We start from the raw sequence: 24,274 nt of genomic DNA on the forward strand, positions 1-24,274 counted from the left end.
ACTACTACTTTCAAAATATCTGGCTCTGGATACATGGCACATGTGTATAACCCTCAATGGAATACAATAGGGACCATCACTTGAAGAAGAACCAGAACTTCCGGAACTAGCTAGTCATCAAAAGGAAAGATGTAGGTTGCAATGACACTGCACTGACAAAGCAGAAAAGGACTGGCTTCTATGCCACCTTGAAGCTTTTGATATTTTCAAATTCTTCCTCTTTTACCAGGATTTGACCAAATCTCTTGCGGGATAATCAGTAGAAGGAAAGTAGGCTTAGGAGGTGATGGTCTCCCCTTATGTATGCTCCAGGGGGAAAATTAGAGCTGCAGCATATACTGAATAAACATCTTAAAGAAAGACACTTATGATGGCTGATGCCACATAGGCCAAAGTACATAAAAGCTGAGAGGGGTAAGACTGCAGTGGCATCATAGCAGAACTGCCACCCAAGAGAGGAATCCAAAGTGAAGACTACATATTTAGGGTGATCTTCTAGGGAACAAACATCCAAAGTCTTAGGTGAGTGAGAAAAGGACCATTTCATACCTAAATCTGCAGGGAGACCCAGGCATCTGAGGTCTACTAGGAAGAACCTAAAGATCCTGTTGTCCAATGCAGTACTGGAAGGCACTCAACATTATGGTGATGAAAGCAATATAAGAACCTACACAGAATACATCACATGAAACTGAGGCAAAGCCTTCAGACCCTTAGATCTGAGTTCTGAAACGAAGGCATGAAGTATCAAAAGAGATTGACTGTTTTGTCTATTTAGATTGTAAACTCTTCAGGGCAGTGACTGCCACTTACTATGTGTGTCTATATAGCAACTAGTACAATGCGTCTCCAACCTGCTTGAAATATCTAAGGACTACTGTAGTATAAATAAATGATTATTATTATGGTCTGCTTAGGCCAAAACATCCAAATACCCTCAAAAGAATGTAGTCAGACTCAAGTAGCTCACAGAAGGAAGCTGCAGCAACAGAGATGGACATGGCAATCAATCATCAGACTGTCCAGTCAAACTGACAGATTCCTCTACCTTTTACGGTACGCTCAGCTCCATCCTACCAGCTTGATGACTGTGCTTAGATTCAAGATGTTTCTCAAAGGTGGAGCAGAAGAGAACCAAATACTCCTCAAAAGACTGTCCCACCTGAAATTTCATGTCTTTCAGTTTTTCTCCTAACAGGTATTTGTGGATGCTTCAGTTTCAAGCTATAGAAAATTCCAGTGTCCATCAGCAGAACTTACAAGACTTGTTAATTAGTGAGAGTTTAAATCTATTCAAGGTAAATTTGAAAGGGATTAAAAAAAAAAAAAGTGAAAACTGAGTACCCCTTCAGAAAGTGTTCTTCTCCAAGGCACTGGAAGTCCCTGATGTACTTGTATACTTATGTATAAAAAGAAATAGAAAAGGAAATCCCACCCTTCTGACCAGACTATTATCTGCCCCACTATCCCTGGCTGAATTTGGCTCCATCACACATGCTACAGCTTAAGAAGCCCTGGAATAGTATTAGAGTCACAACCTGTGAAATGAATCGATGCCAGGACAACTATGCTCACTACTAATGGAAATTGTCAATGCTTCCTTCAGGAAAGCACACTTAAATTCCTTGAAAAATGCAACAGTTCACACAGTCCTCATGAAGTCAACACTAAACCCTAAAGATCTCTTCAACTTCCTATTCCTGGTCAAAATAATTGAGAAAATAGTAACCACCAAGCTCCAACCACAGTCAACATCTTGGATGCTCCCCCGAGGAGGGTTCAGACCATGGTACAGAACAGAATCTGCTCTAATATCACTAAAAGATGATCTCATGGCCATGGACACCTACATGCACATACTGTTGGATCTCTCTGCCTTTGATTCAGTGGACCACAAAGTACTACTAGCTTATCTACAAAACATAACAGAAATAGATGGTCCAGCACTACACTTGCTCCAATTCATCCCACAAGGATCCATACCATCCACTCTTCTCTTCAATATCTACATGAGACCACTAGAAGAGACAGTGAGATGCCATCATCAGGCTTAGAGAGTTGCCAACAATACACTGATGACACTGAACTATGTATCTCATTCTCAATTGATTCAACTACCATTACTAAAAAGTTGTCAGCAAGTCTATAAAAAATCATCTCTTGGATGACAGAGCAACTGGTTCAAGCTGTATCCAGGAGAAACTGAAGCGCCGCTGGTCAGAAAGGGGAAACACTTCCAAAAGCTGGCCCAAACACTGTCTCCAGCGTCTACTGAAGATGTCTAGTCTACATTTGTCAATGTAGCATGAATACTCAGGGTCCCATTTCACTCCTCAAAATGCTTACATGACCAAGTAGCATCCATTTCCAAAAATGCCAGCTTTCACTTCCAACTTGCCAGGAAGCTTCACCCCTTCCTCCTGAAGGAGGGCCTGACCACAGTAATCCATGCATTTTTCACCTCCAGACTGGATTACTACAATTCACTGTATCTAAAGCTGAATGTGAAGGCAATATACAGGCTCCAGCTGGTACAGAATGCACCTGCCCATCTTCCCCATGGTTCAGGCCACTATGATCCCTTCAAGCTTGTGCTCAAGTCCCTCCGTTGGCTTCCAGTTAGCTTCCGATGTCAGTTTAAGGCCTTATTCCTTATTTTCAAAACAATTACTAGATCAAGCCCCAGCCACATCAAAGACTGAATTTCAATCTATGAACCACTGCTGCTCTGCTCTTCTGGGATAACACGGATCCCAAAGCCCAGGACGAAGCATGTGAAAGCTGAGGACAAAGTATTCTCTATCAGACATCAGAAAAACCCAGAATCTGATCACCTTTAGGAAAAAGTTGCAAAGACTTCCTCTTTAAGAAAGCCTTTCCACCACAAGTGATACAACTATAATAGAATTCTGACTCCATGAGGTCCACCATGGACTTTTGTTACTGCTACTGATTTTATGTAGAAGGTGCTCAGATACAACAGTGATGGGCAGCCATATAAAAACTTAGATCAAATAGATATATTACCACCACATGATGCAAAATGTTGAATTTGAACAAACTGGATTTCTTTCTAGTCTGTCATAAAGATGATTAGTTTTGAACTTGACAGAAGTAGACAGGAATCTGCTTGGAAGCATGTAATAGCACTATTCTAAATTACTACTAGCTAGTGTGTCTCCCCCCCCCGACACACACACACCCCAATAACCTAAAGAGAAAGAAAAAGACAGAGGATATCAATCTTACACAGCAGTCTAAATGGAACAGTAGTTCTAAAACCTCTGTCTGTGGCAGTAGAAAAGGAACTGAAGGTAACTGGAATCACAGCTCCTTACGTAGTCGTACACCAAATGCTCAGAAATATAAAATAAAAGAGTTATATGTGGTCATTATTTCTATATGGTTCTGAGACTTGCAACACTTAGGCAAATGCTCGCCTCAATAGAAGCATCTTCCATCTGACATCATGAAATTCATAAACCCTAATGAATTAAACTTTACAGAAAATCAGAGATAATAACGTATTTTTGTATTTCAGTTGAGGAAACTGAGGCACAGACAAAGTAAGTGACTTTTTCAAGATCACACAAGTCAAGGGAAGAGCCACACGACATGATTCTCATTTCTGTTCTTTCGTCACATCTTCTACTGACAGAAGCACACTGGGAGGAAGGCACAATATTATAAATCATGTAAGTAAGCCAACTTCACTTTACAGCAACAATTACCTGGAGTAACATAACTGTAGCAGTTCCTCCAGGATCATCCTCACACCAACTCAGTAACTTTCCAGATGTGCCCCTATTTGATTTATTATGGCTGAAGCTAACCCAATATGTCAAGGAATCTGCATTGGTGTACGTACGGTACATGCAGTAGTTAGAATGGCAAAACAAAATGAAAATTAAGTACTGTATAACTGAATAGGAAATTACAGTATCATAACAAAATTAATATAAATCTAGGGACACTGAATCTGCCCTTCTCTCACACAATTTGTACTGTGCTATTACTGCATATACGACTGTCTAACCAACACTGCTACATTTCTGGAAAGTGGTGTGTACATCCGCCTGTGAAAGTTCTTTTTACCAATATTAAGAACACGTGGATGGAATCTTAAGTTTTAGTTACATCTTTTAGTACAATATCATAATCTATTTGCAAAAACCCACCCAAGATAATTAGTAATGCTTTTAGGAACCTCTGACAAGAAATAATCACAGTATGATCTTGCCTTCTGCAGTATAACAGGGCTAAATGAAAAACGCTGTAGCAGAAACATTTTTTCTGTGGCTATAATGTTTTATCTCAGTCATCATTTCAAAGGAGAATTTTGTTTTACATCTTAGTATGATTATGGGACCTCCATTCTGACCAAACCACCAGAGAATCAGTCATGTGACCTACTCCATTGGTTCAGTATTTTGAATTATTTTAACCTGAGCATATGTAGCATGTGCAACCTTATTCTGTAGTTGCAAGTCTTTGCTCTCCATAGCCATGTGGGCTGAATGCAATAAATTTAGTAGGTATTACAGCATAGGTGTTGGCATTAGGAGTACTGGGGATGTGACAACATCTCCTGGCTTGAAGTGGTTTCCATCATATATAGGATTTACAGTTTGGTTCAATGGCTCTCAGCATCCCCATTATGTAAATTATTCCAGCACCCCTGTACTACAGACTAGTATAAATAAAAAGCACAAAACTAAAGTTAATGACATCACAACAGGAAATAAACATTTAGTTGCTAGTTACTATACATAATTGAACATAAAATATAAAATCTGCTTTTGTTGAACTACAGGAAAAGGAAAATTTCTAATGTTCTCCAGCACAGTAGTAAGAAAATAAATATTTTGACAGATACCTGGCTTGAATAAGACATCCCTTTCCAATAACCATTGCCTCTGCAGGCAGATCTATTGTTGTGAAAAGAACATCAGGAACCTTTTGTTTTCTGCAGTTGTAACAGTATGTGAGATGAGCAGGGAATGGCATGTTCAGTTCATCATATGGTATGTGGCAAAATCCACAACCTGGAGGTGAAGTTTCTTCTATCCTAAAAGTACATTTTGGAAAAGTATATTTAAAACATCTGTGCACCATCTTAACAAGAAATACTATGTGCATGTGCGTATAAAATTGGCCTATACATACAACTACATAAGCCACACATGGAGCCAAATTCTGTTCTACTACATCTGTGCAACAGGTTAATAGGATTGTATCAATGTAACAGAGCAGAATTAGGCCACAAGCTATTCTCTAAAATGATACATATAGTATCTGTGCAGCTTAACAGTTATCCAGGGATCAAAAAACAACAGCATAAAATGGCCAGTGGTTATATTAGCCTAAGATATTATTGCAATAGCTTTAAGATCTAATTCTTGCTAGCTGGGTGTAGTCTGTGGAATATCACACCTTTACAAAGGACTCTGCTGGGTAAATACATATCAAATCTCTTACATGGACTATGTTTTAATAACCTATACAAAATTAAGCAGCAGAAATTAAACATGCCAGTCATCCTACTGAAGAACAGTATAATACAAATATTCATTAAAAAGGGAAAGACCCATAGAGAATTTCCTGAGCTACAGTATTAAGAAAAACTCACTATTCACTTAACTGAAACAAAATATCTAGGCAGAATTGTTGCAAAAACACACGGAAGACTATAAACAATATAGTCTGAACAAATTTCGATTTTGTAACATACTATGTAAGAGCCTCATTGTAAAATTTTGTCCTGCACAGTAATTTTTCTTCTCAAAGAACTGTGAGTAAAATTTTCAAAAGAACGTAAGTGATTTAGGAATGTAAGTCTTTAAAAGAGATTTGGGCACTAAGGAGCCTAAGTCATTTTTGAAAATGAGACAGACTTTCTGTATATATTTCACATTTGGTTGCTTTATTATCAGTCAGCTTTTATTACTGAAAATAAATGTGATTCTCCTTTTAAACAACACATTCAGCAAGCTTATAAAATATATTATGATCAAAAACTGAATTTTTATTTTGCTTTAACATTAAAACTTGACATTTCTTTAGATGTCAGCAGGGGAAGGAGAGGTTGAACAAGTATATTAACTGTTCTGTTGGGACAGAAAAAAGAAAAGGAAGGGTTTTGTTTGTTTGTTTGTTTAAAGGGGTTAAAACTGCAGTTTCAAAGAACTGATCAACAAGTAGTATTTGCAGGGAAAGGTAATACTCAGTCTCTTCCTAATAAAATGAAAAAAAGAAAAAGCTAAATATTGAGATAAAACTGTATCACTTCACCATGATACACTGTATATTTTGGACTGTACTAATTCCTAAGGATATATGATTAATATTCCAGTGAAGATACTAAAAAAGTCCTATTGACATGCAATAGTTTGTATATCTTGACTGCCTTCAAATAATTATTTTGCAAGCCCCCTCTCTCTCAAAAAAAAAATAAATAAAGCAAACAAAAAACAGAGGTCAAACAGCCAACAATTTGTGTTAGTTGGCCAATTCGTTTTTTTTCTTTTTCCATCAACCTTTATGATTTTGTTTATAATCTTCAGCTTAAACATTCATTTTTAAATGCTTGTCTTATTCACTTTTGTTTTACGCTCAAAGGTATTTTATTTTCTATACAGCCATTGAACACAACAAAAACAATGGTCCACATACTACAGCCAAACCAAGATTTGGCTTATACAAATTATCATATGACTGTCACTTTTTTGTAGTGTGCTACAAAGGTAAGAAAGATACGTGAAGAGTGGCAAAGAAAAAGACTGAGTTATAATTCTGTGGTTAGTAGTCAAACATGTTACCTTATTCAGACTGTTAGAAATAAAAACAGAAAATCTAATTTGGTGCAGAGTTCCATTACTTCTGTTGTTGTTGTTAGTGAAAATCAGTAAAGTGGTTGGTCCCGCATCCTGCACTGTAACACTGTAACCTACCCTAATAGAGAAGAACTATCTTGGTTCTGAGGAAAAAAATCAACCTCTCCCTTCTCTGACCCTATGGAAAAGAAGCCAGGCTGCCATGACAACCTTTGTTCCAAACAGCCTTCCATGGTGCCATCCTGGAGAAACCTAGGGTTCAGTACAGCTGCTGTGCCAGACGCGGACAAAATACAGACCTCTTCACTATAAAAAGAAAAGAATTACAAAGAAGTGAATTCCTAATATGATGTTAATATCCTTTTTTTAAAGCCATACATTTAAAAAGCTTCTTCCAAAGCCACAGTGAATTAAATATAACTGTTAACCCTTGTGGAATCATGGTACCAGTAATAACAATACCTAGCAGATTAACCAATTAATCCATACAAATATCTTGTGAAGTATTATGCCTATTTTAAATGGAGAGAACTGGATGCAGATAGATTAAAGAGACATGACCAAAGCTACAAAGAGAATCAACACAGGAGGTGGAATTTGAAAACAGGAAATCCTGGTTCCCATTTCTGTTCTCAGCCCACTAGATTACTCAGGAAATATAGATTTAAAAGTTTTCGGATTCTACAGATTAGAGTGCCTGGGAATGTTGCAGACAAGGTATAGCTGTTTACCAAAGTTAAGGGTGGAAGCTGAAAACCCCAACACCTGATACCACTCATTGTCAAAATGAAGTTACAAAGCAACACTGACAAGTTGCTTCTTGGTAACTCGGGATAAAACAGCAAAAAGTAAGTAAAATTTTAAAGTATGAACAGGAACTACAGTGTTACATCTAAATAATATACTCTATTCTTGGTTTAAAAGTTAAACAGTTATCAAAGACCACACAACATTTAATGTCTCTACAATTTTACAAATGTTAGACAGTGAACCAAGCCTATAAGGGTAAACAAAACACATTATGTTGAAAAACAAAAAGATACCCTTCATCCTTTCTTAGAATGAAAAATGTGTCTTATTTACCTGTAACTCTTCCTAATTTATTTTACCTGTAATTCCTCCTCCTGACTCCCCCTCACCACCACCACCACCACCACACCACACAGATACAGCATGTCTGGCAGGCCAATACTGTAAATACTCAAGTCCTTCCTGTTTAAGGCATGGAATCAGGTTGAAATGAAAATCAGCAGGGGACCTCTATTTAATTCTTCCACCATCAGTGAACAAGTAATGTCAACTCAAAGTCCTATCAACAATTAAAAGTGTAAAATATACTATTTGATTTATGAATAAATTTATAAATTTATGAATAAATAGTATGTTCCTGTCCCATACGAAAAAACAAAATTAAGTATTAACAAAGAAAATATAATGGGACTGAACTACTCATATTATTTATCGGAAGACTAATGAAGATTAATAGATTTTCATTTTCACTACAAGCCCTACTTTACCACAGCATGGAGAACTTTACTCCCAAAGGCTTAATTTGAAGAAAAGGCAAGCTTGTGAAAGCTAAAGATGTTCGTTTCTTCGGCCAGCACACTAGTCCCCTTACCATACAACGGGGCCATGGACCTGGTGGAAACTGCCATGATGCTTTCAGATTGTCCATGTCTGCTCATCTTATATACTGCAGTGATGCATCCTGTTAACCATCTTGTGAAGGTGCTCTTTGGATGCCTTCTTCCTCTTGCAGCTTGTCACTGTCACTGCAAATAGAGACTGATTTTCCATCTGGTTTTGTTCTTTAAGGGCAAAATCTTAACATTGCTTATTCCTTCGGGTGGCTAGGATGGGATCAAATGGATGGCAGGATTAGTTCTTGAGATCTATGCATCACCAGCAGGCAAGTCTAAGGACAACTGTATCCTTAAAATATACAATATAGTTCAGGCGTCGGCAACCTTTCAGAAGTGGTGTGCCAAGTCTTCATTTATTCACTCTAATTTAAGGTTTTGCATGCCAGTAATACATGTTAATGTTTTTAGAAGGTCTCTTTCTATAGGTCTCTAATATATAACTAAACTATTGTTGTATGTAAAGTAACTAAGGTTTTTAAAATGTTTAAGAAGCTTCATTTAAAATTAAATTAAAATGCAGAGCACCCCGGACCGGTGGTCAGGACCCAGGCAGTGAGAGTGCCACTGAAAATCAGCTTGCGTGCCGCCTTTGGCATGCATGTCATAGGTTGCCTACCCTGATATAGTTCCTCTGTGGAGGGGATACTTAGTTCCAAGATCATCATAGCCGAGGCAAAAGCTACTTTGAAGGTCAACTTAAGATCCGGAACATAGAATGATAGTTCAAATAGACCATTGAGAAGAGTTTGTCAAACAATGCTGCAACTCCACATTAGACATAAATGAATAGGTAGGCTTATAGAAGCACTGAGGCAACCTTGAAAACGTTAAGACAAAAAGGATGTCAAAACATCACAAATATGGGGCTTGGATCCGTATTCAGGCTTTAAACAAACAAACAAAAACAGAACTGTGGTGTTTACTTGAGTTGGGGGGGAAAGAAAAAACCCCAGCACAAGTTCTCATCTAAAAGTGCTCTTTCCCATGCGACTTTTAATAAAGATGTTCAAACTTAGTTTAGCATTGAAAAATTCTTGTCAAATATCTTTATCTCTGACCTAGTAATTGAACTGATGTGAAAATTCAGACTCTGATGTTCTGAGGAGGTGAAAGTTTCAATTCTAGTCATCCCAGGTTCCTAGTTATCCAACTGAAAACCTCCACTTCGAGACTCTATTCTTCCTTGCTTTAGCTTTGTCACTTAGCTCTTACATTTAGGATCCCTTTCAAATGTTCTTTTATTTAGATGTTTGGTTCTGCCATATTGAATAGCACTTGAGCCATCTCTATGGGTGCTTTGCTCCTATTCCTTTCCCGCCTGCTCAATGATACTGCTTTAACAATGTGTGGAATTACTAATATGTTTGTCTTGGACTAGGAAGATCATCTGAACTGAGCCAGACAAGGGAGTCCTTGGTGCTTGAATGTCTATGTAACCTATGTAGACCTCTTAGCCCATCAAGCTCACGTGTATCTGGTAATTTTCCCTCTGTGGTATTGTGAAGGTGATGCCAATCATCAGCTCTTTCTGATTTTCCTTGGGAGAAAGTGGATCTCTTCTCCTTGATCCTCTGTAACTGATTCCACTTGAATATCCTGGTATTTGGCTGATAGCAGGATTTCTGTTCAGGGTTGCTTTCTGGAGCGCGATGTGACCTTCTGTGGACTAGAGAGGCTGGAAGCAGATACAAGGATTCCATATTGTTCTCCCCAAGATTATGATAAATCACTTAAATACAGAAGGTAGATGAGATATTCTTACCCTTCAAAGTGTGGGATAAGTCAGTGCAGTTCTGGCTTTTAGTTGAGATGTCTGTATGTTGTTGTATTTTCAAATAAATAGGGCTACTCTGTTTCTGTGTCCCTTGAATTCCAGATGGATGGAGACAGCCTAGCATAGCTATTGGAGCCACAGCAGTTGAACCTAACTTCTCCCTATGGCTCAATCTCTGAGAGGCCCACTGTCTTTTCCATTTGGGGGAACATGTTAGACTTGTGGAATGAAGCCACTACTATGACTAGTTTAACGTCTTTGTCCAGGAAAGTGCTGCTACTGTATCATAGGAATGGAAAAATGCAATCCCTCAAATTTTAGCCTAAAAGGCTACACACATTATTTTCTCCGTATGGTACTGGAGTAGAAAAATCATGGTCAGTAAATCCCAAAGAGAGATTCAGGACAGGAACACTCAGCCTGCAGTACTCCGGCTCCGGGAGGCAAGATTATCTGGCTCAGTTTACGAGCAATCCCTAGAGAAGGACCCCCTGCTTCCATGCCTTAAAAGTGTCTGTTTTACTTCTGAACTATCAATCATTTCTTGACAATAAAGTATAATTATAAAACATATTTAAGTAAAATGTCCAGGCATTCTGGCAGATAAAGTTTAGTGAACTTGAGAATTAGACAAGTTAACATTAACTGTCAAAAGCAAATACGTAGATTAAAGTCTAGCAGGAGCATGCTAAGGAATAGTTATGACAATGGCTATAGAATTAATTCTGAAAAACATGTGAAGACACAGCTGTTTATCCCAAGTTTGAAACCTAAGATGAAAGATGTTTTAGTAAACCCTTCAAAGCTGGTATGCTACACACTATCAACATCTGTCTTCCGCTCTCTATCCCCATTTTTAATCCTTAGAAAATGGTACAGAATTATTTTCTATGGCATTTAGAAAATCAAATCATCATGATTTACCAAATGCTAGTTGATTCACTGTAGCCCACTACAGCATGACAACCCAATGCCTTGGCATGGGATTTTATCTCTTGTCTGATTTCTGCCCACCACGCATCTCGTGTCTCTGGTTCATCTGAAAGACAAAGTATAAATCAGTTCACTATTCTGCAGCACATCAATTTAAAGTAGTATGTGATTAAACTTTAAACTGTCTATTAAATGTTGTTTTTAAATTCTTAAATTTGTTGTAACAGACTCGCAACCTTGAATTTTTTCCCCTACCTATTTTGTCCTTTTCCCAATTAGCAAACAATATCTCTTCTTTATGTTGTTCATTGAGCAAAAGCAAACATGGCTGTGTTTCATTTATTTCCTTGTTTCTCACCAGTAAAAATAAGATTTGTTAGATTAGCTGTGTTCTTTTGCTGTCCCTGCAGCAGCAGAAACCAAAATGTTGTAGCTTCTGCACCAAATTTTACCCACTCGAAGGTCACATTGTTAACTTGCCAAAAGCCTGAGGGCTACATGTAATTTGCATAAAGTGATGTAGATTTTAGGTACCCTCATCTTTAATACAGAGCTGCAGGTTGTGAAAACAAATTATTGTATTTTATCTTGCTGCAAGTAGATTTATCTCTTTTGAATACATCTCCATATTAAAGAGTATGTCACAGGCCAACACAAAGCTTTGCAGTGCACATCTCACCTGCATTTTCAGGATCTCTGTGCTAAGGAAAGTGGGTATGTTTAAAACTCTTATTTCTCAAAAACTATTTATTTAGAATCCAGATATTATTAACCGGATTAATTTTATAATCTATATATGGTAAGGCCAAAGAATTTAAAAAAGTTACCAACTACACTTCCTGAATGCTTCTTATATTAGACAATCAAATGCAGTAATAAATGTTACCAAAAAGCTTTTGAGTAACATTAATTTACTTTAAATAGCAAAACAATTTCTTTTTAAACAAAGACTCTAATCCTGCAAACCCTCTACATGTGGAATAGGAGATCTCATGTAGGTTCTGCAAAATTGGTCCCTGTTCTTTCAAGAGCGCATTGCTATGTCTGCAGCACCTATAACTAAAAGTCATTTAAATTTTTGATAAACAAAATATGATTAATAAATCACTAAATACACAGATGCTGCATAGGAATCTGCCTATGTGGACCCTTATGATTACAGAGTCCCATTGAAGTCAATGAAACTTTGCACAGGCACAAGCACCTGCCTATACAGATTGCTTTGCAGGATTAGGGCCTAAAATACCAGTTCCAAAATCTCAGCCATACCGGGATCTGGCCAGGTAAATGCTCTACTACAAGTGCAGCATGGTGAATCTTTGTATATATGGTATGCAATACCCATACATCACATATTAGGCCCATGACTGGACTGAGATTCAACATAAATGCACAAAGTTAAAAAGGCAGCTGTTTGGAAATTTGTGAATTAAGTCCAAAATACTATTGTGCAAAACGTATTTATTTTAAAATACACTTCAGCTTTCGTTTTAGAATTGGACTTTTGCAGATGTAAAATAGAAACTAACAATTATTTCTTCTATAACAAAAGCTTTAAAGGATATTTCGGGGTGGAAGGGGGGAAATACAGTATATTTTGCCAAGGCTTGCATCATGCTCTCCAATTATTCCTGACTTTTAACACCTGCATCTATAGCATTGTAACAACTCTGCAGGCTTCCTCAGACGAAAGAAAATTGTTAAACAGCAAAAAATTAACTACAGGGAAATCTTATAGTAGAGAGAGAGAGAGAGAGAGAGAGTGTAAAATAAATATATGTTATACACACACACAAATTTCACTCTTCATAGGAATTAACTACAGTCAGAACTGCAATTTACATGCTGAAGGAATTTGTTACTTTCACTGACAATGATATACCAAGTTTCATTACACCTAGTTTACTATGAGCAGGTTCCATTGCGTTTACTAGTAAAAACCCACATACTGTTCTTAGTGTATTTATCTTTAGAATCATAGAAGTGAATACACTGGTTATAAATTTTCAGCGACATCAATGTAAGCTTTTTATGCTCTCACTAGTGGGAATGTTATGTCATTATTAAAAGCTATTTTGACTGCAAGTTTGAACACAGAAAATCTGGCCTACACTGAGAAATTGCACTCAAACCCTCAATGAGGTCCCATGCTTTTCACCTGTCAAGATGGTGGGAACACTAGAGAGGCAGACCTTTCAAACTCCAGGCCAGGGGTCGGCAACCTTTCAGAAGTGATGTGCCGAATCTTCATTTATTCACTCTAATTTAAGGTTTTGCGTGCCAGTCATACATTTTAACATTTTTAGTCTTTCTATAAGTCTATAATATATAACTAAACTATTGTTGTATGTAAAATAAATAAGGTTTTAAAAATGTTTAAGAAGCTTCATTTAAAATTAAATTAAAATGCAGAGCTCCACCAGTGGACCTGGGCAGTGTGAGTGCCACTGAAAATCATCTCGCGTGCCGCCTTCAGCACCCGTGCCATAGGTTGCTTACCCCTGCTCTAGGGAAACGCTACAAATGCCAGCCAAATGGGAGGCAGATGTAGAAGAAAAAGCAACACACACATTCTGAAGAGTGCAATCCCTAGCTCTCTCTGGCTTGAGGGGTATTCCCAGTGATGCAAGTGCCAAAAGGTAGTAAAATTCTCAGGAGGGACCCCTCTACCTACACCCAATCAAGACAAGTAATTCAGTTATTAATGTGTATGTCTATTACATAACTAAGTTTACTAATGTTGTAGTTTATAACAAGTCAAGAGCCCAGTGCAACTAAAGCACTTACATTAGCTACTCACTATACTTCCTGATCAGTTAAGGGTGGGCAACAGGTATCTAGCTAGACTCATTTGATGAAACAGTCCTCCAATACATTGCGACTTTGCAAGAGAAACATTTGCCAAAAAAGGGGGGGGGGGGTGAGGCTAGAATCTCATGATCCTAATATGTTTCTTTTTGCAGCCCTGCATAAAGACTTTGATACAAAAGGATCTACTAGAATGCTGATCAGTTTCCCTCTGCAGCCTTAAGTATGAAAAGTGTTAGTTTGACAGCTACTGCTGCTGCTTACTCTCAGACAAAAAAAGTGCAAAAAAAAAAGGGGGGGGGGAGGAGGTGGAAACAGAAAGTATTGAACAGTCAGGAGAAAAAAACAAACAAGGAAAGAAAAAGATGAGAAGAAAAAAGAGCAATACAAATGCAACCAGTAAGGTGACGCAAACAAGGATAGGGTGGGGGTAAAACCAAAAGAGAAGGAAGTGGACAAAGAGAACCAGAAAAAGCAGCAATAATGACGGGTCCCCACATTGGTACCACTCATCATTTCTTCCCCCCCCGGAGATTTTGGACATGTGGATTACAAAGTTTAGGAGTGAGCTTCCTAAAAGATTACTGGACAATTTTTCAACTCACTTCACCTTAAAATACTGTATATTATATGGGAGGAGGATGCAGTCTCAGTACCCGAGACACTCACAGCTATTTCTTTTACCTGTAGAGGGCTCAGATAACATTTTACCACTTATTCTTTCCCCAGATTCTGGTCAACATGTCAGGAATAGTAAGATGTAAAGTAAAAGCACTATTAATCCCCAGTAATATAATAGGCCTGATCCCACTCCCATTAAAGTCAAAGCTATTTTCCCCATTACAGACAATGGGAAACAGGCCCAGGCCCAATACCATTGATAAAAGTCAACCAATTGCCATTGAACAAGATTAAAAAGAAATCCCACAGGAGCCATGTTTGTCAACAAGTGCATATGAATGAAGAGATCTTTTTATGTCATTTAAATGTAGGGCTAATTTTTTCTTCAAAATGTGGTAAGATAATGTGAACCAAGATAATTTACATAGTTGTAAATATATAAAACACTATGTATTAACATTTAGTATACACAAACTTACCTTTGCATATTAAAATACAAAATAATTTTATACAATTAAAATCAGACACCATGACATTGGAATAGTAATTGATACAAAACACTGAATGCAGTGCAATGTGTAGGCATTCATACTTTTTGGACAAATATATTCACCACAAGCAGCCTTTTATTTTGACACATGAGCCACACAATTCCACATGAGGATGCCATTGTAGCATTTACAAGTTTAGTAAAGCTAAGGATTTACATAGACATTAAAGGAGCTAGGGGAAGCGGGATGGCATGTGTCCAGTACACTCCAAAAGGGTGTCTGTTTTGTTTTTGGCTAAAGCAAAAGCTTAAAGAACTAAGGGTTCGCAAAGCAGATTCAGCAGACAATAGCCAGAAACGGTGGTTTTTTTGGCGCATGCTTGGATCAGGTGACAGTACAGACTGAAAACTATGGCAGCTCACTGAAATGGTTACAGAAAGTAATGGCCCTGAATTCTAGGTGAAAGCAAAGGCAAGCATACATAGCACTCCATCACAAGCTTTTCTAGCAAATCTATTAAATAGTTTAGCAAGGGTTTTCTAAAACTTTAAGCAAAACGTTTGCAAAAAATTCTATTGCTATTAACTGTTCTTTATTGTAAACCAGATATTGTGAATATTTAATTATTAAAGAACAAATTTCTATTAATGTCTCAACATCAGCATGATGCCTATATCTAAGTGGAAGCACAAGAATATTGTTTCTAGAGCTGAAAGATTTGAAAAATGATGTACATGGGAAGGTATTCTTCATAGAGACGGTGCAAACTAAATCCTGCTCCAACTGAAAAGTCTAAAACTTACTGTTTATTGAACAGTTTTGGAAAGTGCAAACAAATGCATCATAATTGTTATAAAGTTATTATCTTGAACCCCAAATGTTCTTTCCAATCAGTTCCAATTGCAGTCAATTTAGCTTTCGGTTCTTTACTTTAGAATGCAAGTTTGGTCTCTATTAGTTTGTATACAGACACAGGACAAAATCCTGTCCCCATCTTCCTGAATGGAGAGCCCTAGACAGAGCAGAACTGTATAGTTTTACTGTTCTGGGTGGCAAGGGGGAGTATATTTCCAGAGCCCAGATTTCTGGGCTCTTCCCTGCATGGGACCCGTATTTCTTTCCAGGGGTTAAATTAGACCAGCTCTCAGAGAATTAGTGAGCCAGTACTATTTTCTAGGATTCTGCACTGGAGAATTTAAACTTTTTAAAGAAAATTAAGTCTGTAAATCCTTCAATTGCAAATATAGCCATCAAAATATCAACTGAATGTAAACTGATGCAGAGATGTCTGGGCAGAATCTGCAGACAGCCTGAAGTATTAATTGCTGCAGTTAATTTCAACTGTGTGTTAACTCTGAAGTCTAATAATGAAAATTTAGAATGTCAGCATTAAGAAAGGAGAAGAACAAGGCTATTATGAAGGATTTTCACAATCTACTGAAAGTGGCATTTCTTGCTGATGTCTCAAAAGAGTGGAGCTTGGGAGAGTAACTATATCTTTCAAAAGCATATATGAGCAGGGGGTTGGACTAGATGACCTCCTGAGGTCCCTTCCAACCCTGATATTCTATGATTCTATGAATCAACCTCTGGATCTTTCATTATGCAGATCCACCACCATATACCCTTGTGGGGCAGGGACTCAGTAGCAGTGAGGGCTACTATAACCTCAAAATTGTAGAGGTGGACAGAGTGGCTCTCTTCTGCTCTGTAACTTGAACTCCCTTGCCCAAACCTCTCAGAACTTCTTTCTGCCAAATCCTCCTAACCGGGCTTGAGAGGGAAGAGTAGAGGTGTGGGGGAAGAGATCCTGCCTCTAGAGTATGGTCCAGATAAAAGCATGGTCACTCCTTTTTCCATTTATGGTAGCAGTTAGCTTATCTGCTGCTCTGATACTGGAGAGGATTTCCAATACAATGCAATAGTGTATTCTGTAGTGTGCATTTTTGGGAAACAAATGTCTGTTTTGTTCACAGGAACTCTCCCTCTGGTCTCCAGCCCAAGAACATCTTAGAGCCCAAGCTGCTACTTGAAAGTCAGGCAGCTGCAACAGCCAAATCAACTTTTCTCCTCCTACAGATGATTAAGAGGTTGTATCTGTTTCTTCCAGAGGCAGACCTTGCAATTATCTTCCATGCCTGTCATCTCAAGTTTAAATTACTGCAATACCTTTACATGGGGCTAAATCATCCAGAAACTGCAGCAGGTCCAGAAAGTATTAAACAGGTTGTCTTTTTGTGAACACATTGAACCTGTATTCTGATCTGCACCAGCTGCCTGTTGGTCTCAAGTTTGACGTTAAGATTATGGTATGAACCCATAAAACCCTAAAGTGGCCTACAACCAGGCCCTGATCCTGCAAAGATTGATGCACATGCTTTGGTTTCTGCTCTGTGAATAGTCCCATTGACTTCAATGGGGATATTCACGGTGTATTACATTTGTATGAAAGCTTTTACAGGATGGGGGCCTAAGATACCACCTCTTGCCCTGCAATGTCCTGCCATAGTTGCATCAGGGAAGGTACCTGCAATGAAACTCCACTGGTACGACAGAGAGGGGATGGATGGCAGGGCATTTTCCATTAGGACCCCAAATCTTTGGAACTTGCTTCCCTGCTGGTCTGTAAAAGCCCAAGCTTGTTAGTTTCTGGGTGTACTGGAAGGCCTATGTTTTCTCTCACAATTAGCAAGAGACAAGTGATACACACCGCTGCTGCCCAGACCTATCTAAGTCTGATGAGCATTTTGTGAGGAAGTTAGTTATTTTTGTTATATTTATGTCGTTGCTAGGTTAATTTATTTGATCTTGAGGTAACTGAAGTATGTGTATTTTTAAAAGATTGCAAGGACACTCAGAGAACTGGACAGGGGCTCATTTACAGTAGAATAATACAAATATAAATAAGCCAGTAAGTTAAATTAGCATTCCTTGAGGTTAGATATGGTGAATTCTTACTTCACCATCCTCTTATTTATTTTAGGGGCTGCTGAACAAGGAGATCATCTTCTATCCCTTGTCTGTATTACAATCCCTCTCCCTCTGCTATTTTGTACTATTTAACTTTGTAAATTGTTTTGGGATTCATTCTGTAAGAAAGATGCTATACAAAATAAAGCTGTGTTGAATTAAATTAAATTGGCATCGATACCACTTACTGAAATAGAAAAACATTTCCTTTCAATGATTCATATTTTTTCATCTTACTGATCTCTCAAATGGATAACTGACACTCACAGGAAGTAAGAACAATCATTAGAACAAAAAACTCAGAACAAGGGCTGCACTTGTGAAACTTTGGAACATGCATACAGAAGTACAACAAGTATTTTAAGAGTGGTAACCATCTACAGAAAGCTTCCATCTGAAGCTGGAAGCTTCAGAACAATAGTTCTGAAATTTAATTGGTATATAGTGATTTAGCTCTAAAAGCTAGAGTATTAGTAATTCTTTAGAAATAAATTGGGAAAATCCTCTATGCCTTAGGCCTTGGCTACACTTTTGAGAGTTACAGCGCAATAAAGCCGCCCACAGCGCTGTAACTCACTCCCCATCCACACTGGCAAGGCACATACAGCGCTGTATCTCCGTGGCTACAGTGCTGCACGTACTCCCCCCTCCCCGAGAGGAATAACAGCTGCTGCAGAGTGGCTGAGATGCTGATGCTCCAGTGTAAACGGGGAGTAACCTTATTACACAGTGATTGACCTCCAGAAACTCCCCATAATCCTTTTAAGTGAAAGTTCCTATCCTTGTCTGTGAATGAGCAGAGGCAGGCAGGGGGGCTCCCTTTGGAAGGCCCACAGCTAATGTTTGCTTGAAGGGGGAGGGGGGGGTTGGTCCATTTCAGCCAGCGGCTGCTTATCTGGTCTGTGAGAAAAAAAACAAACAGCTGCTGTTTGCTTTCAGTGAGTGAGAGAGGGGTGGAGGGACGGGGGTCGGAACTTGCAAGGCAGGGAGCTGACACAGTGTCGGCTCCAAAAATCCACTCTCTCTCCCCCATGCTCCCTATCACACTACACCCCACCCCTTTTGAAAAGCATATTGCAGCCACTTGAATGCTGGGATAGCTGCCCATAATGCACCGCTCCCAATGCCGCTGCAAATATGTCAGTGTGGACAGATTGCAGCGCTTTCCCTACTCAGCTGTACGAAGACATGTTTAACTCCCAGCGCTGTACAGCTGTAAGTGTAGCCATACCCTTAGGTGAATTACAGCTAATCCCTTTCCACATAAATCAGACTTCAATCATGAATATATAACAGACAGCTTGTGTTTAAAATAAAGCACCGAAGCTATTTAACATATTATTCAAAATAAATTATCCCCCATCCTCAATTGAAACATTTAAGTCCATGGGGAGAGAGTACATCACCCACATTTAAATCTTAAATCCTATTTAGTGTGTAGATACTACAGTAATGGGTACTTTTACAAATGTGACAGATTAAGTTAGATAAAATAGTGTTTAGAATAGGAGCCTAGTAGTTCTTACTAGGCAGGACTCTGTAGTTCTAATTCCAGTTCTGTTACAGGTTTGCTCTGTGAGTTTCAGCAAATCACTTCTTTGTGCTTCAGTTTGCCCTAAAAGAATACCAGTTTACAAAGGTGTTGAAAGGTTTACTAAATATTTGAAATGTGCTTTGAAAACCCTTGAGTGGAAGGAATTATAAAAATTCAAGTAATAGTGTGAAGGACAACATTCAACACCTCATTTTTGTTTAACATGTCCCAAACTATTCAGGCAAACAGAACATCAGAAAGTTCTTAATAACATGTAGTACTGTATTAAAAAGATACAGTATGCATAACTGAAAGTGCACCTACCTAATATATTTATTCCCTGACAAAAAAACATTAAAATAGAATTGATTGAGAATAAGTAACACTAATCTTTGGGTAAAATACATTATAGGGATGTTGTAATTATTCTGAAAACCAGCTATTATAAACCTAGAAAATTCAGAATTAAGGTTAAGGGGAATATCATGTTTACAATTATGATCAAGGTATTTTTAGCATTTGTGGTCCCAGATCAGGTAAAAGTGATTTTTAAAGACACAGTTTTATCACTACAGGGCAATTAATGTTGTTTGAATGACTTGTGCATTTTTTATCTTAATGTTCTGATTCCTTTAATTTCCTAGGTTTCTAATGTTTTGCTTTGGAAATATTTCCAAAGTCCCTATAATGTATTTTACCCTTACATTACTGATATATTCTCCCAAACTTAACTCCCTCGAATATAGATTTTTTGTCAGGAATTTCCTACGCATTTTAAAAAAAAATAAAAATTCCAGTACAAAAACTACACAAGAAACCCTCATGCAATATTTCTAATGATCTGAAGATAAGTAGCATCATCCTTACATTTTTGTTTGTTTTTTTGTTGTTTTAAATTTTAAGGGCAGATTCACTAACACAGAGACTCAACCTTTCCAGACTGCTGTTCCCCTTTCAGGAGTCTGATTTGTCTTGCGTACCCCAAGTTTCCCCTCACTTAAAAACTACTTGCTTATAAAATCAGACATAAAAATACAAAAGTGTCATAGCATACTATTACTGAGAAATTGCTTACTTTCTCATGTTTACTATATAATTATAAAATAGATCAACTGGAATATACTGTACTTACATTTCAGTGTATACAGAGTAGTATAAACAAATCACTGTCTGCATGAAATGTTAATCTTTACTGACTTTGCTAGTGTTTTTATGTAGCTTGTTGTAAAACTAGGCAAATATCTAGATAAGTTGATGTACCCCTGAAACACCTCTGCAAACACCTCTGCACACCTCAGGGGAACACATACTCCTGGTTGAGAACCACTGCACTAGTACACCAATGCAGTGCAAAGCAGCCAGAACCCGCCAACCATTTAAGAAGGGTTTACTTTTGCTTCGCATTACCAGAGTAGCACAAAGCAGCCAAATCACAGTGGTGAATCTGGCCTTGAAATTCACATACTGGTTTAGAGAACTATGTGAAGATGGGGCAGGGAAAGCTCAGTTTCTTGAGTCCCAAGCTTTACAGGAACCTTCTGTGCTCTTAGTTCAGTTCCCTCAGCAGTGCTGTCTCAAACATAAAGCAACTCCAGCAGCAGTACCACACAGAGCTTTTTAAGCCAAATATCCATGTTAATACGCAATCATAGAATCTTTAGAGAACAGCGACAGGCCAAGTAAATCTATCCATTAAGAACTCCTGACACATGTGGCTAGTATTTCTCATATCATTGAGTCATTACAACAAATAAATTGCTACAAGCAAATCAGGTGTAGAGGAAGCATGATAATTAGCTTAGTTATCGCTAATGACACAATGGCCCCAATTAAGGCACCTGAGCTGCTGAACTATATCCTACATAATCACAGCAGTTAGATACAACTTAACTGAATTATAACCTAATTTCTTCAAATATAATTCATGCACAAAAAAGTTTGAGTATCTGTGTTATTCAATTGTTATTCTCATGTAGGACTAACAAAAGACTGACAGGTGTCTAATTTCTTAAAGCTCCTAGTTTAATCAATTTTAACTCAAACTAATTAATTGATTTACTTGTAAATTCCCAGAAAATTAATTCTGTATTGAAGGAGTAAGTGCTGTATACTTGCAGAACATACAATATATTTCTCATACAAAACAAAGAAGTTGATTCTCTGTGTTAAGTGTAAAACAGAACTCATCTTAAGCAATTAGCATCTCCATAATCTCTGGACTTTCTAATAGGTATGTGTATACTTGTAAAAAGGACTGAGTTTAAGAGCAGACAAGTATGAAATATGGAACTATAGTTCTATTAAGGGATTCTAGAACTTATCATGGAAGTTGCAAGTATCATAACCTAAAATAAAATTATAACCCTTAAATTCAAAATTTGGCCTCTGGGTTCATCCCTGATTGGGCTGCCTAATGACGGACTCTCTCTCCAGCCTGAAACTCCAAAATGGTTTCTATTACTGCCCTACCCCAACTCCACAGTCTAACAGCACCCAGTGCACGTGCTCCTTGAATGCCACTTAAGCAGTTTTTGACCAAATGCTTAGATACCAAAGTGATAGACACCTTCTAAATACTTAAAATAGGTGGTAGTTTTTATTGGTCATTGGTGTGACATCACAGCTGTGAACTAACCTACATTAACTTTAGAATTCTAAGCAGAATGTTCCAAATATCAAGGGAAAGACGACAGTTTGACTGCTGGCACTGAAAAAAAGACTGCCCTTAAGGCTCAACAGTTCATAAATCAGCAACGCACTACAAATTACAAAAGACGTTCTACCTTGGCATTATACAACCAGGAATCACCTGGACAGAACAAAGTATGATTTAGTCTGTTTGGAAGTCATAAGTAATACAAACAAATTCAAAGGGATAGTTCTCCATCAGCTGGCAACAGTTCAAGTAAATAATCTGTTTACAACATTACCAGCTCTAACACAGGCAAGCAGTCTGCTACTAAAATAATCCTACATTATCTACCTACTGAGGGTTTGACAGTAACCAGCATTAGCTAGAATAAACCAGTTACTGTTACCTATTTTAAAACAATCTAGCCCCAGTAATCCCAGCAATGCAGACATGAATAGATAGTCTTCTAATTTAGAGTTCAAGGAGACTGCTACAGGGTATGATTGCAACAGTACTGAAGATACAGATCCTCATAGAGATAAACAAGTAACAATTTTAAAAAGAGCACTGAAAGTATGTTTCGTATATAAACACTTTTAAAATTCAACTTTCTGCTGATTAGAATAGCCCTTGCAGGTTTAAGGCAGAAATGTTAGCGTATTTTATTATTTGTTGCAATGAATGTAAAAAATGGTAATAACTGAATGACCAGTATGTAATTTTTAAACGTTTACATTTGCAACGTTAAAAAAAGCCAAAAACACTTGTTCTCAGTGGACCAGGTCCGAATTAAGTGCCAGACTTAAATATTTAGCTCTCTTCTCATTTTTTTCCAGACTTTCAGTTATTAACTTGATACTGCTGAAGGCCCCACACCTCTGCATCAGGATCCTCTAGCACAAATCTCCAGAAGGGCACAGGAGTAGTAGTTCTCAGTAGAATATCAGGGACAAAGTTTGCAACTGTTGCTTTGGAGCACAACTAGTTACCGAAGAAAGATACCTAATTTACCATACACCTATTGCTTTATCATCCAGGTACAATGAATAGTTTAATTTAAAAACACCTTCAATTGACAGCATTACCTTAAAATAGAGCCATCTCTGTTAGAAGATAAAGCCTGTCCTCTACTCTCCATATTATTTAAGTGTATTTAGTATATAAACAGTATAGTAAAAACCAACTACATACAAGCTTTGTCTAAAAGATTAAACAAACCCAACTAAGTGCACACCATAAAAATGAACACTAACCAAGTATTTCAACATCTAATAACCAGAAACTGACAGAAATGTAGGTCTGGACCTCAATAGGTCCTCTAATCCAGTCCTCTATACTGAGGGTACGTCTTCACTACCGGCCAGATCGGCAGGCAGCGATCGATCCAGCGGGGATCGATTTACCGCATCTAGTCTAGAAGCAATAAATCGACCCCCGAGCGCTCTCCCATCGACTCCTGTACTCCAGCTCGGCGAGAGGTATAGGCAGAGTCGACGGGGGAGCGGCAGCAGTCAACTCACCACGGTGAAGACACCACAATAAGTCGATCTAAGTATGTCGACTTCAGCTACGTTATTCACATAGCTGAAGTTGCATAACTTAGCTCGATCCCCCCACACCCCTCGGTGTAGGCTAGGCATGAGGCAGGATTAAATATTATAGATCATCTGTGACAGGCATTTGTCTAACTTATTCTTAAAAACCTCCAATGATGGACATTCCATAACCTCCTTAGGTAATTTGTTCCAGTTCTCAACTATCCTTTCAATTAGGAAGTTTTTCCTAATGTCTAGCCTAAATCTCCACTCTGCAATTTAAGACCACTACTACTTGTCCTGTCCTAGGTGGATAAGGAGAACCATTTATCACCCTCCTCCTCAAAACTTTTTACCTATCTAAAGACTATCATGTCTACCCTCCATCTTCTCTTCTCCAGATTAAACAAACCCATTTTTTTTTCAATTTCTCCTCATAGGTCATGTTTTCTAGACCTTTTTTTCATTTTTGTTGCTCTCCTCTGGACTTTCTCCAA

The 24,274-nt window shown here is 38.0% G+C and overlaps 1 protein-coding gene across 18 annotated transcripts in view; it reads right to left on the reverse strand.

Moving 5' to 3' along the window:
• The window catches only part of C2CD5 (C2 calcium dependent domain containing 5), a 114,572-nt gene that overhangs the window by 37,207 nt on the left and 53,091 nt on the right, over positions 1-24,274 (reverse strand). For 11 of the 18 annotated variants that reach the window (XR_005600111.1, XM_039543190.1, XM_039543184.1 and 8 more), the window contains 3 exons: positions 11,178-11,292; positions 6,951-7,139; positions 4,877-5,068 (listed from right to left, as the gene is read on the reverse strand). Coding sequence is in view for 17 of the 18 variants with exons in the window: in XM_039543190.1 (XP_039399124.1) it covers positions 4,877-5,068; positions 6,951-7,139; positions 11,178-11,292 (496 nt within the window). In the remaining variant the exon portion in view is untranslated. The remainder of the gene's footprint in view (positions 1-4,876; positions 5,069-6,950; positions 7,140-11,177; positions 11,293-24,274) is intronic. The other 7 variants (XM_039543253.1, XM_039543245.1, XM_039543300.1 and 4 more) reach the window with 2 other exon arrangements.

Source organism: Mauremys reevesii, linkage group 1 (assembly GCF_016161935.1).
Source record: "Mauremys reevesii isolate NIE-2019 linkage group 1, ASM1616193v1, whole genome shotgun sequence".
NCBI classification, from domain to species: Eukaryota; Metazoa; Chordata; order Testudines; family Geoemydidae; genus Mauremys; species Mauremys reevesii.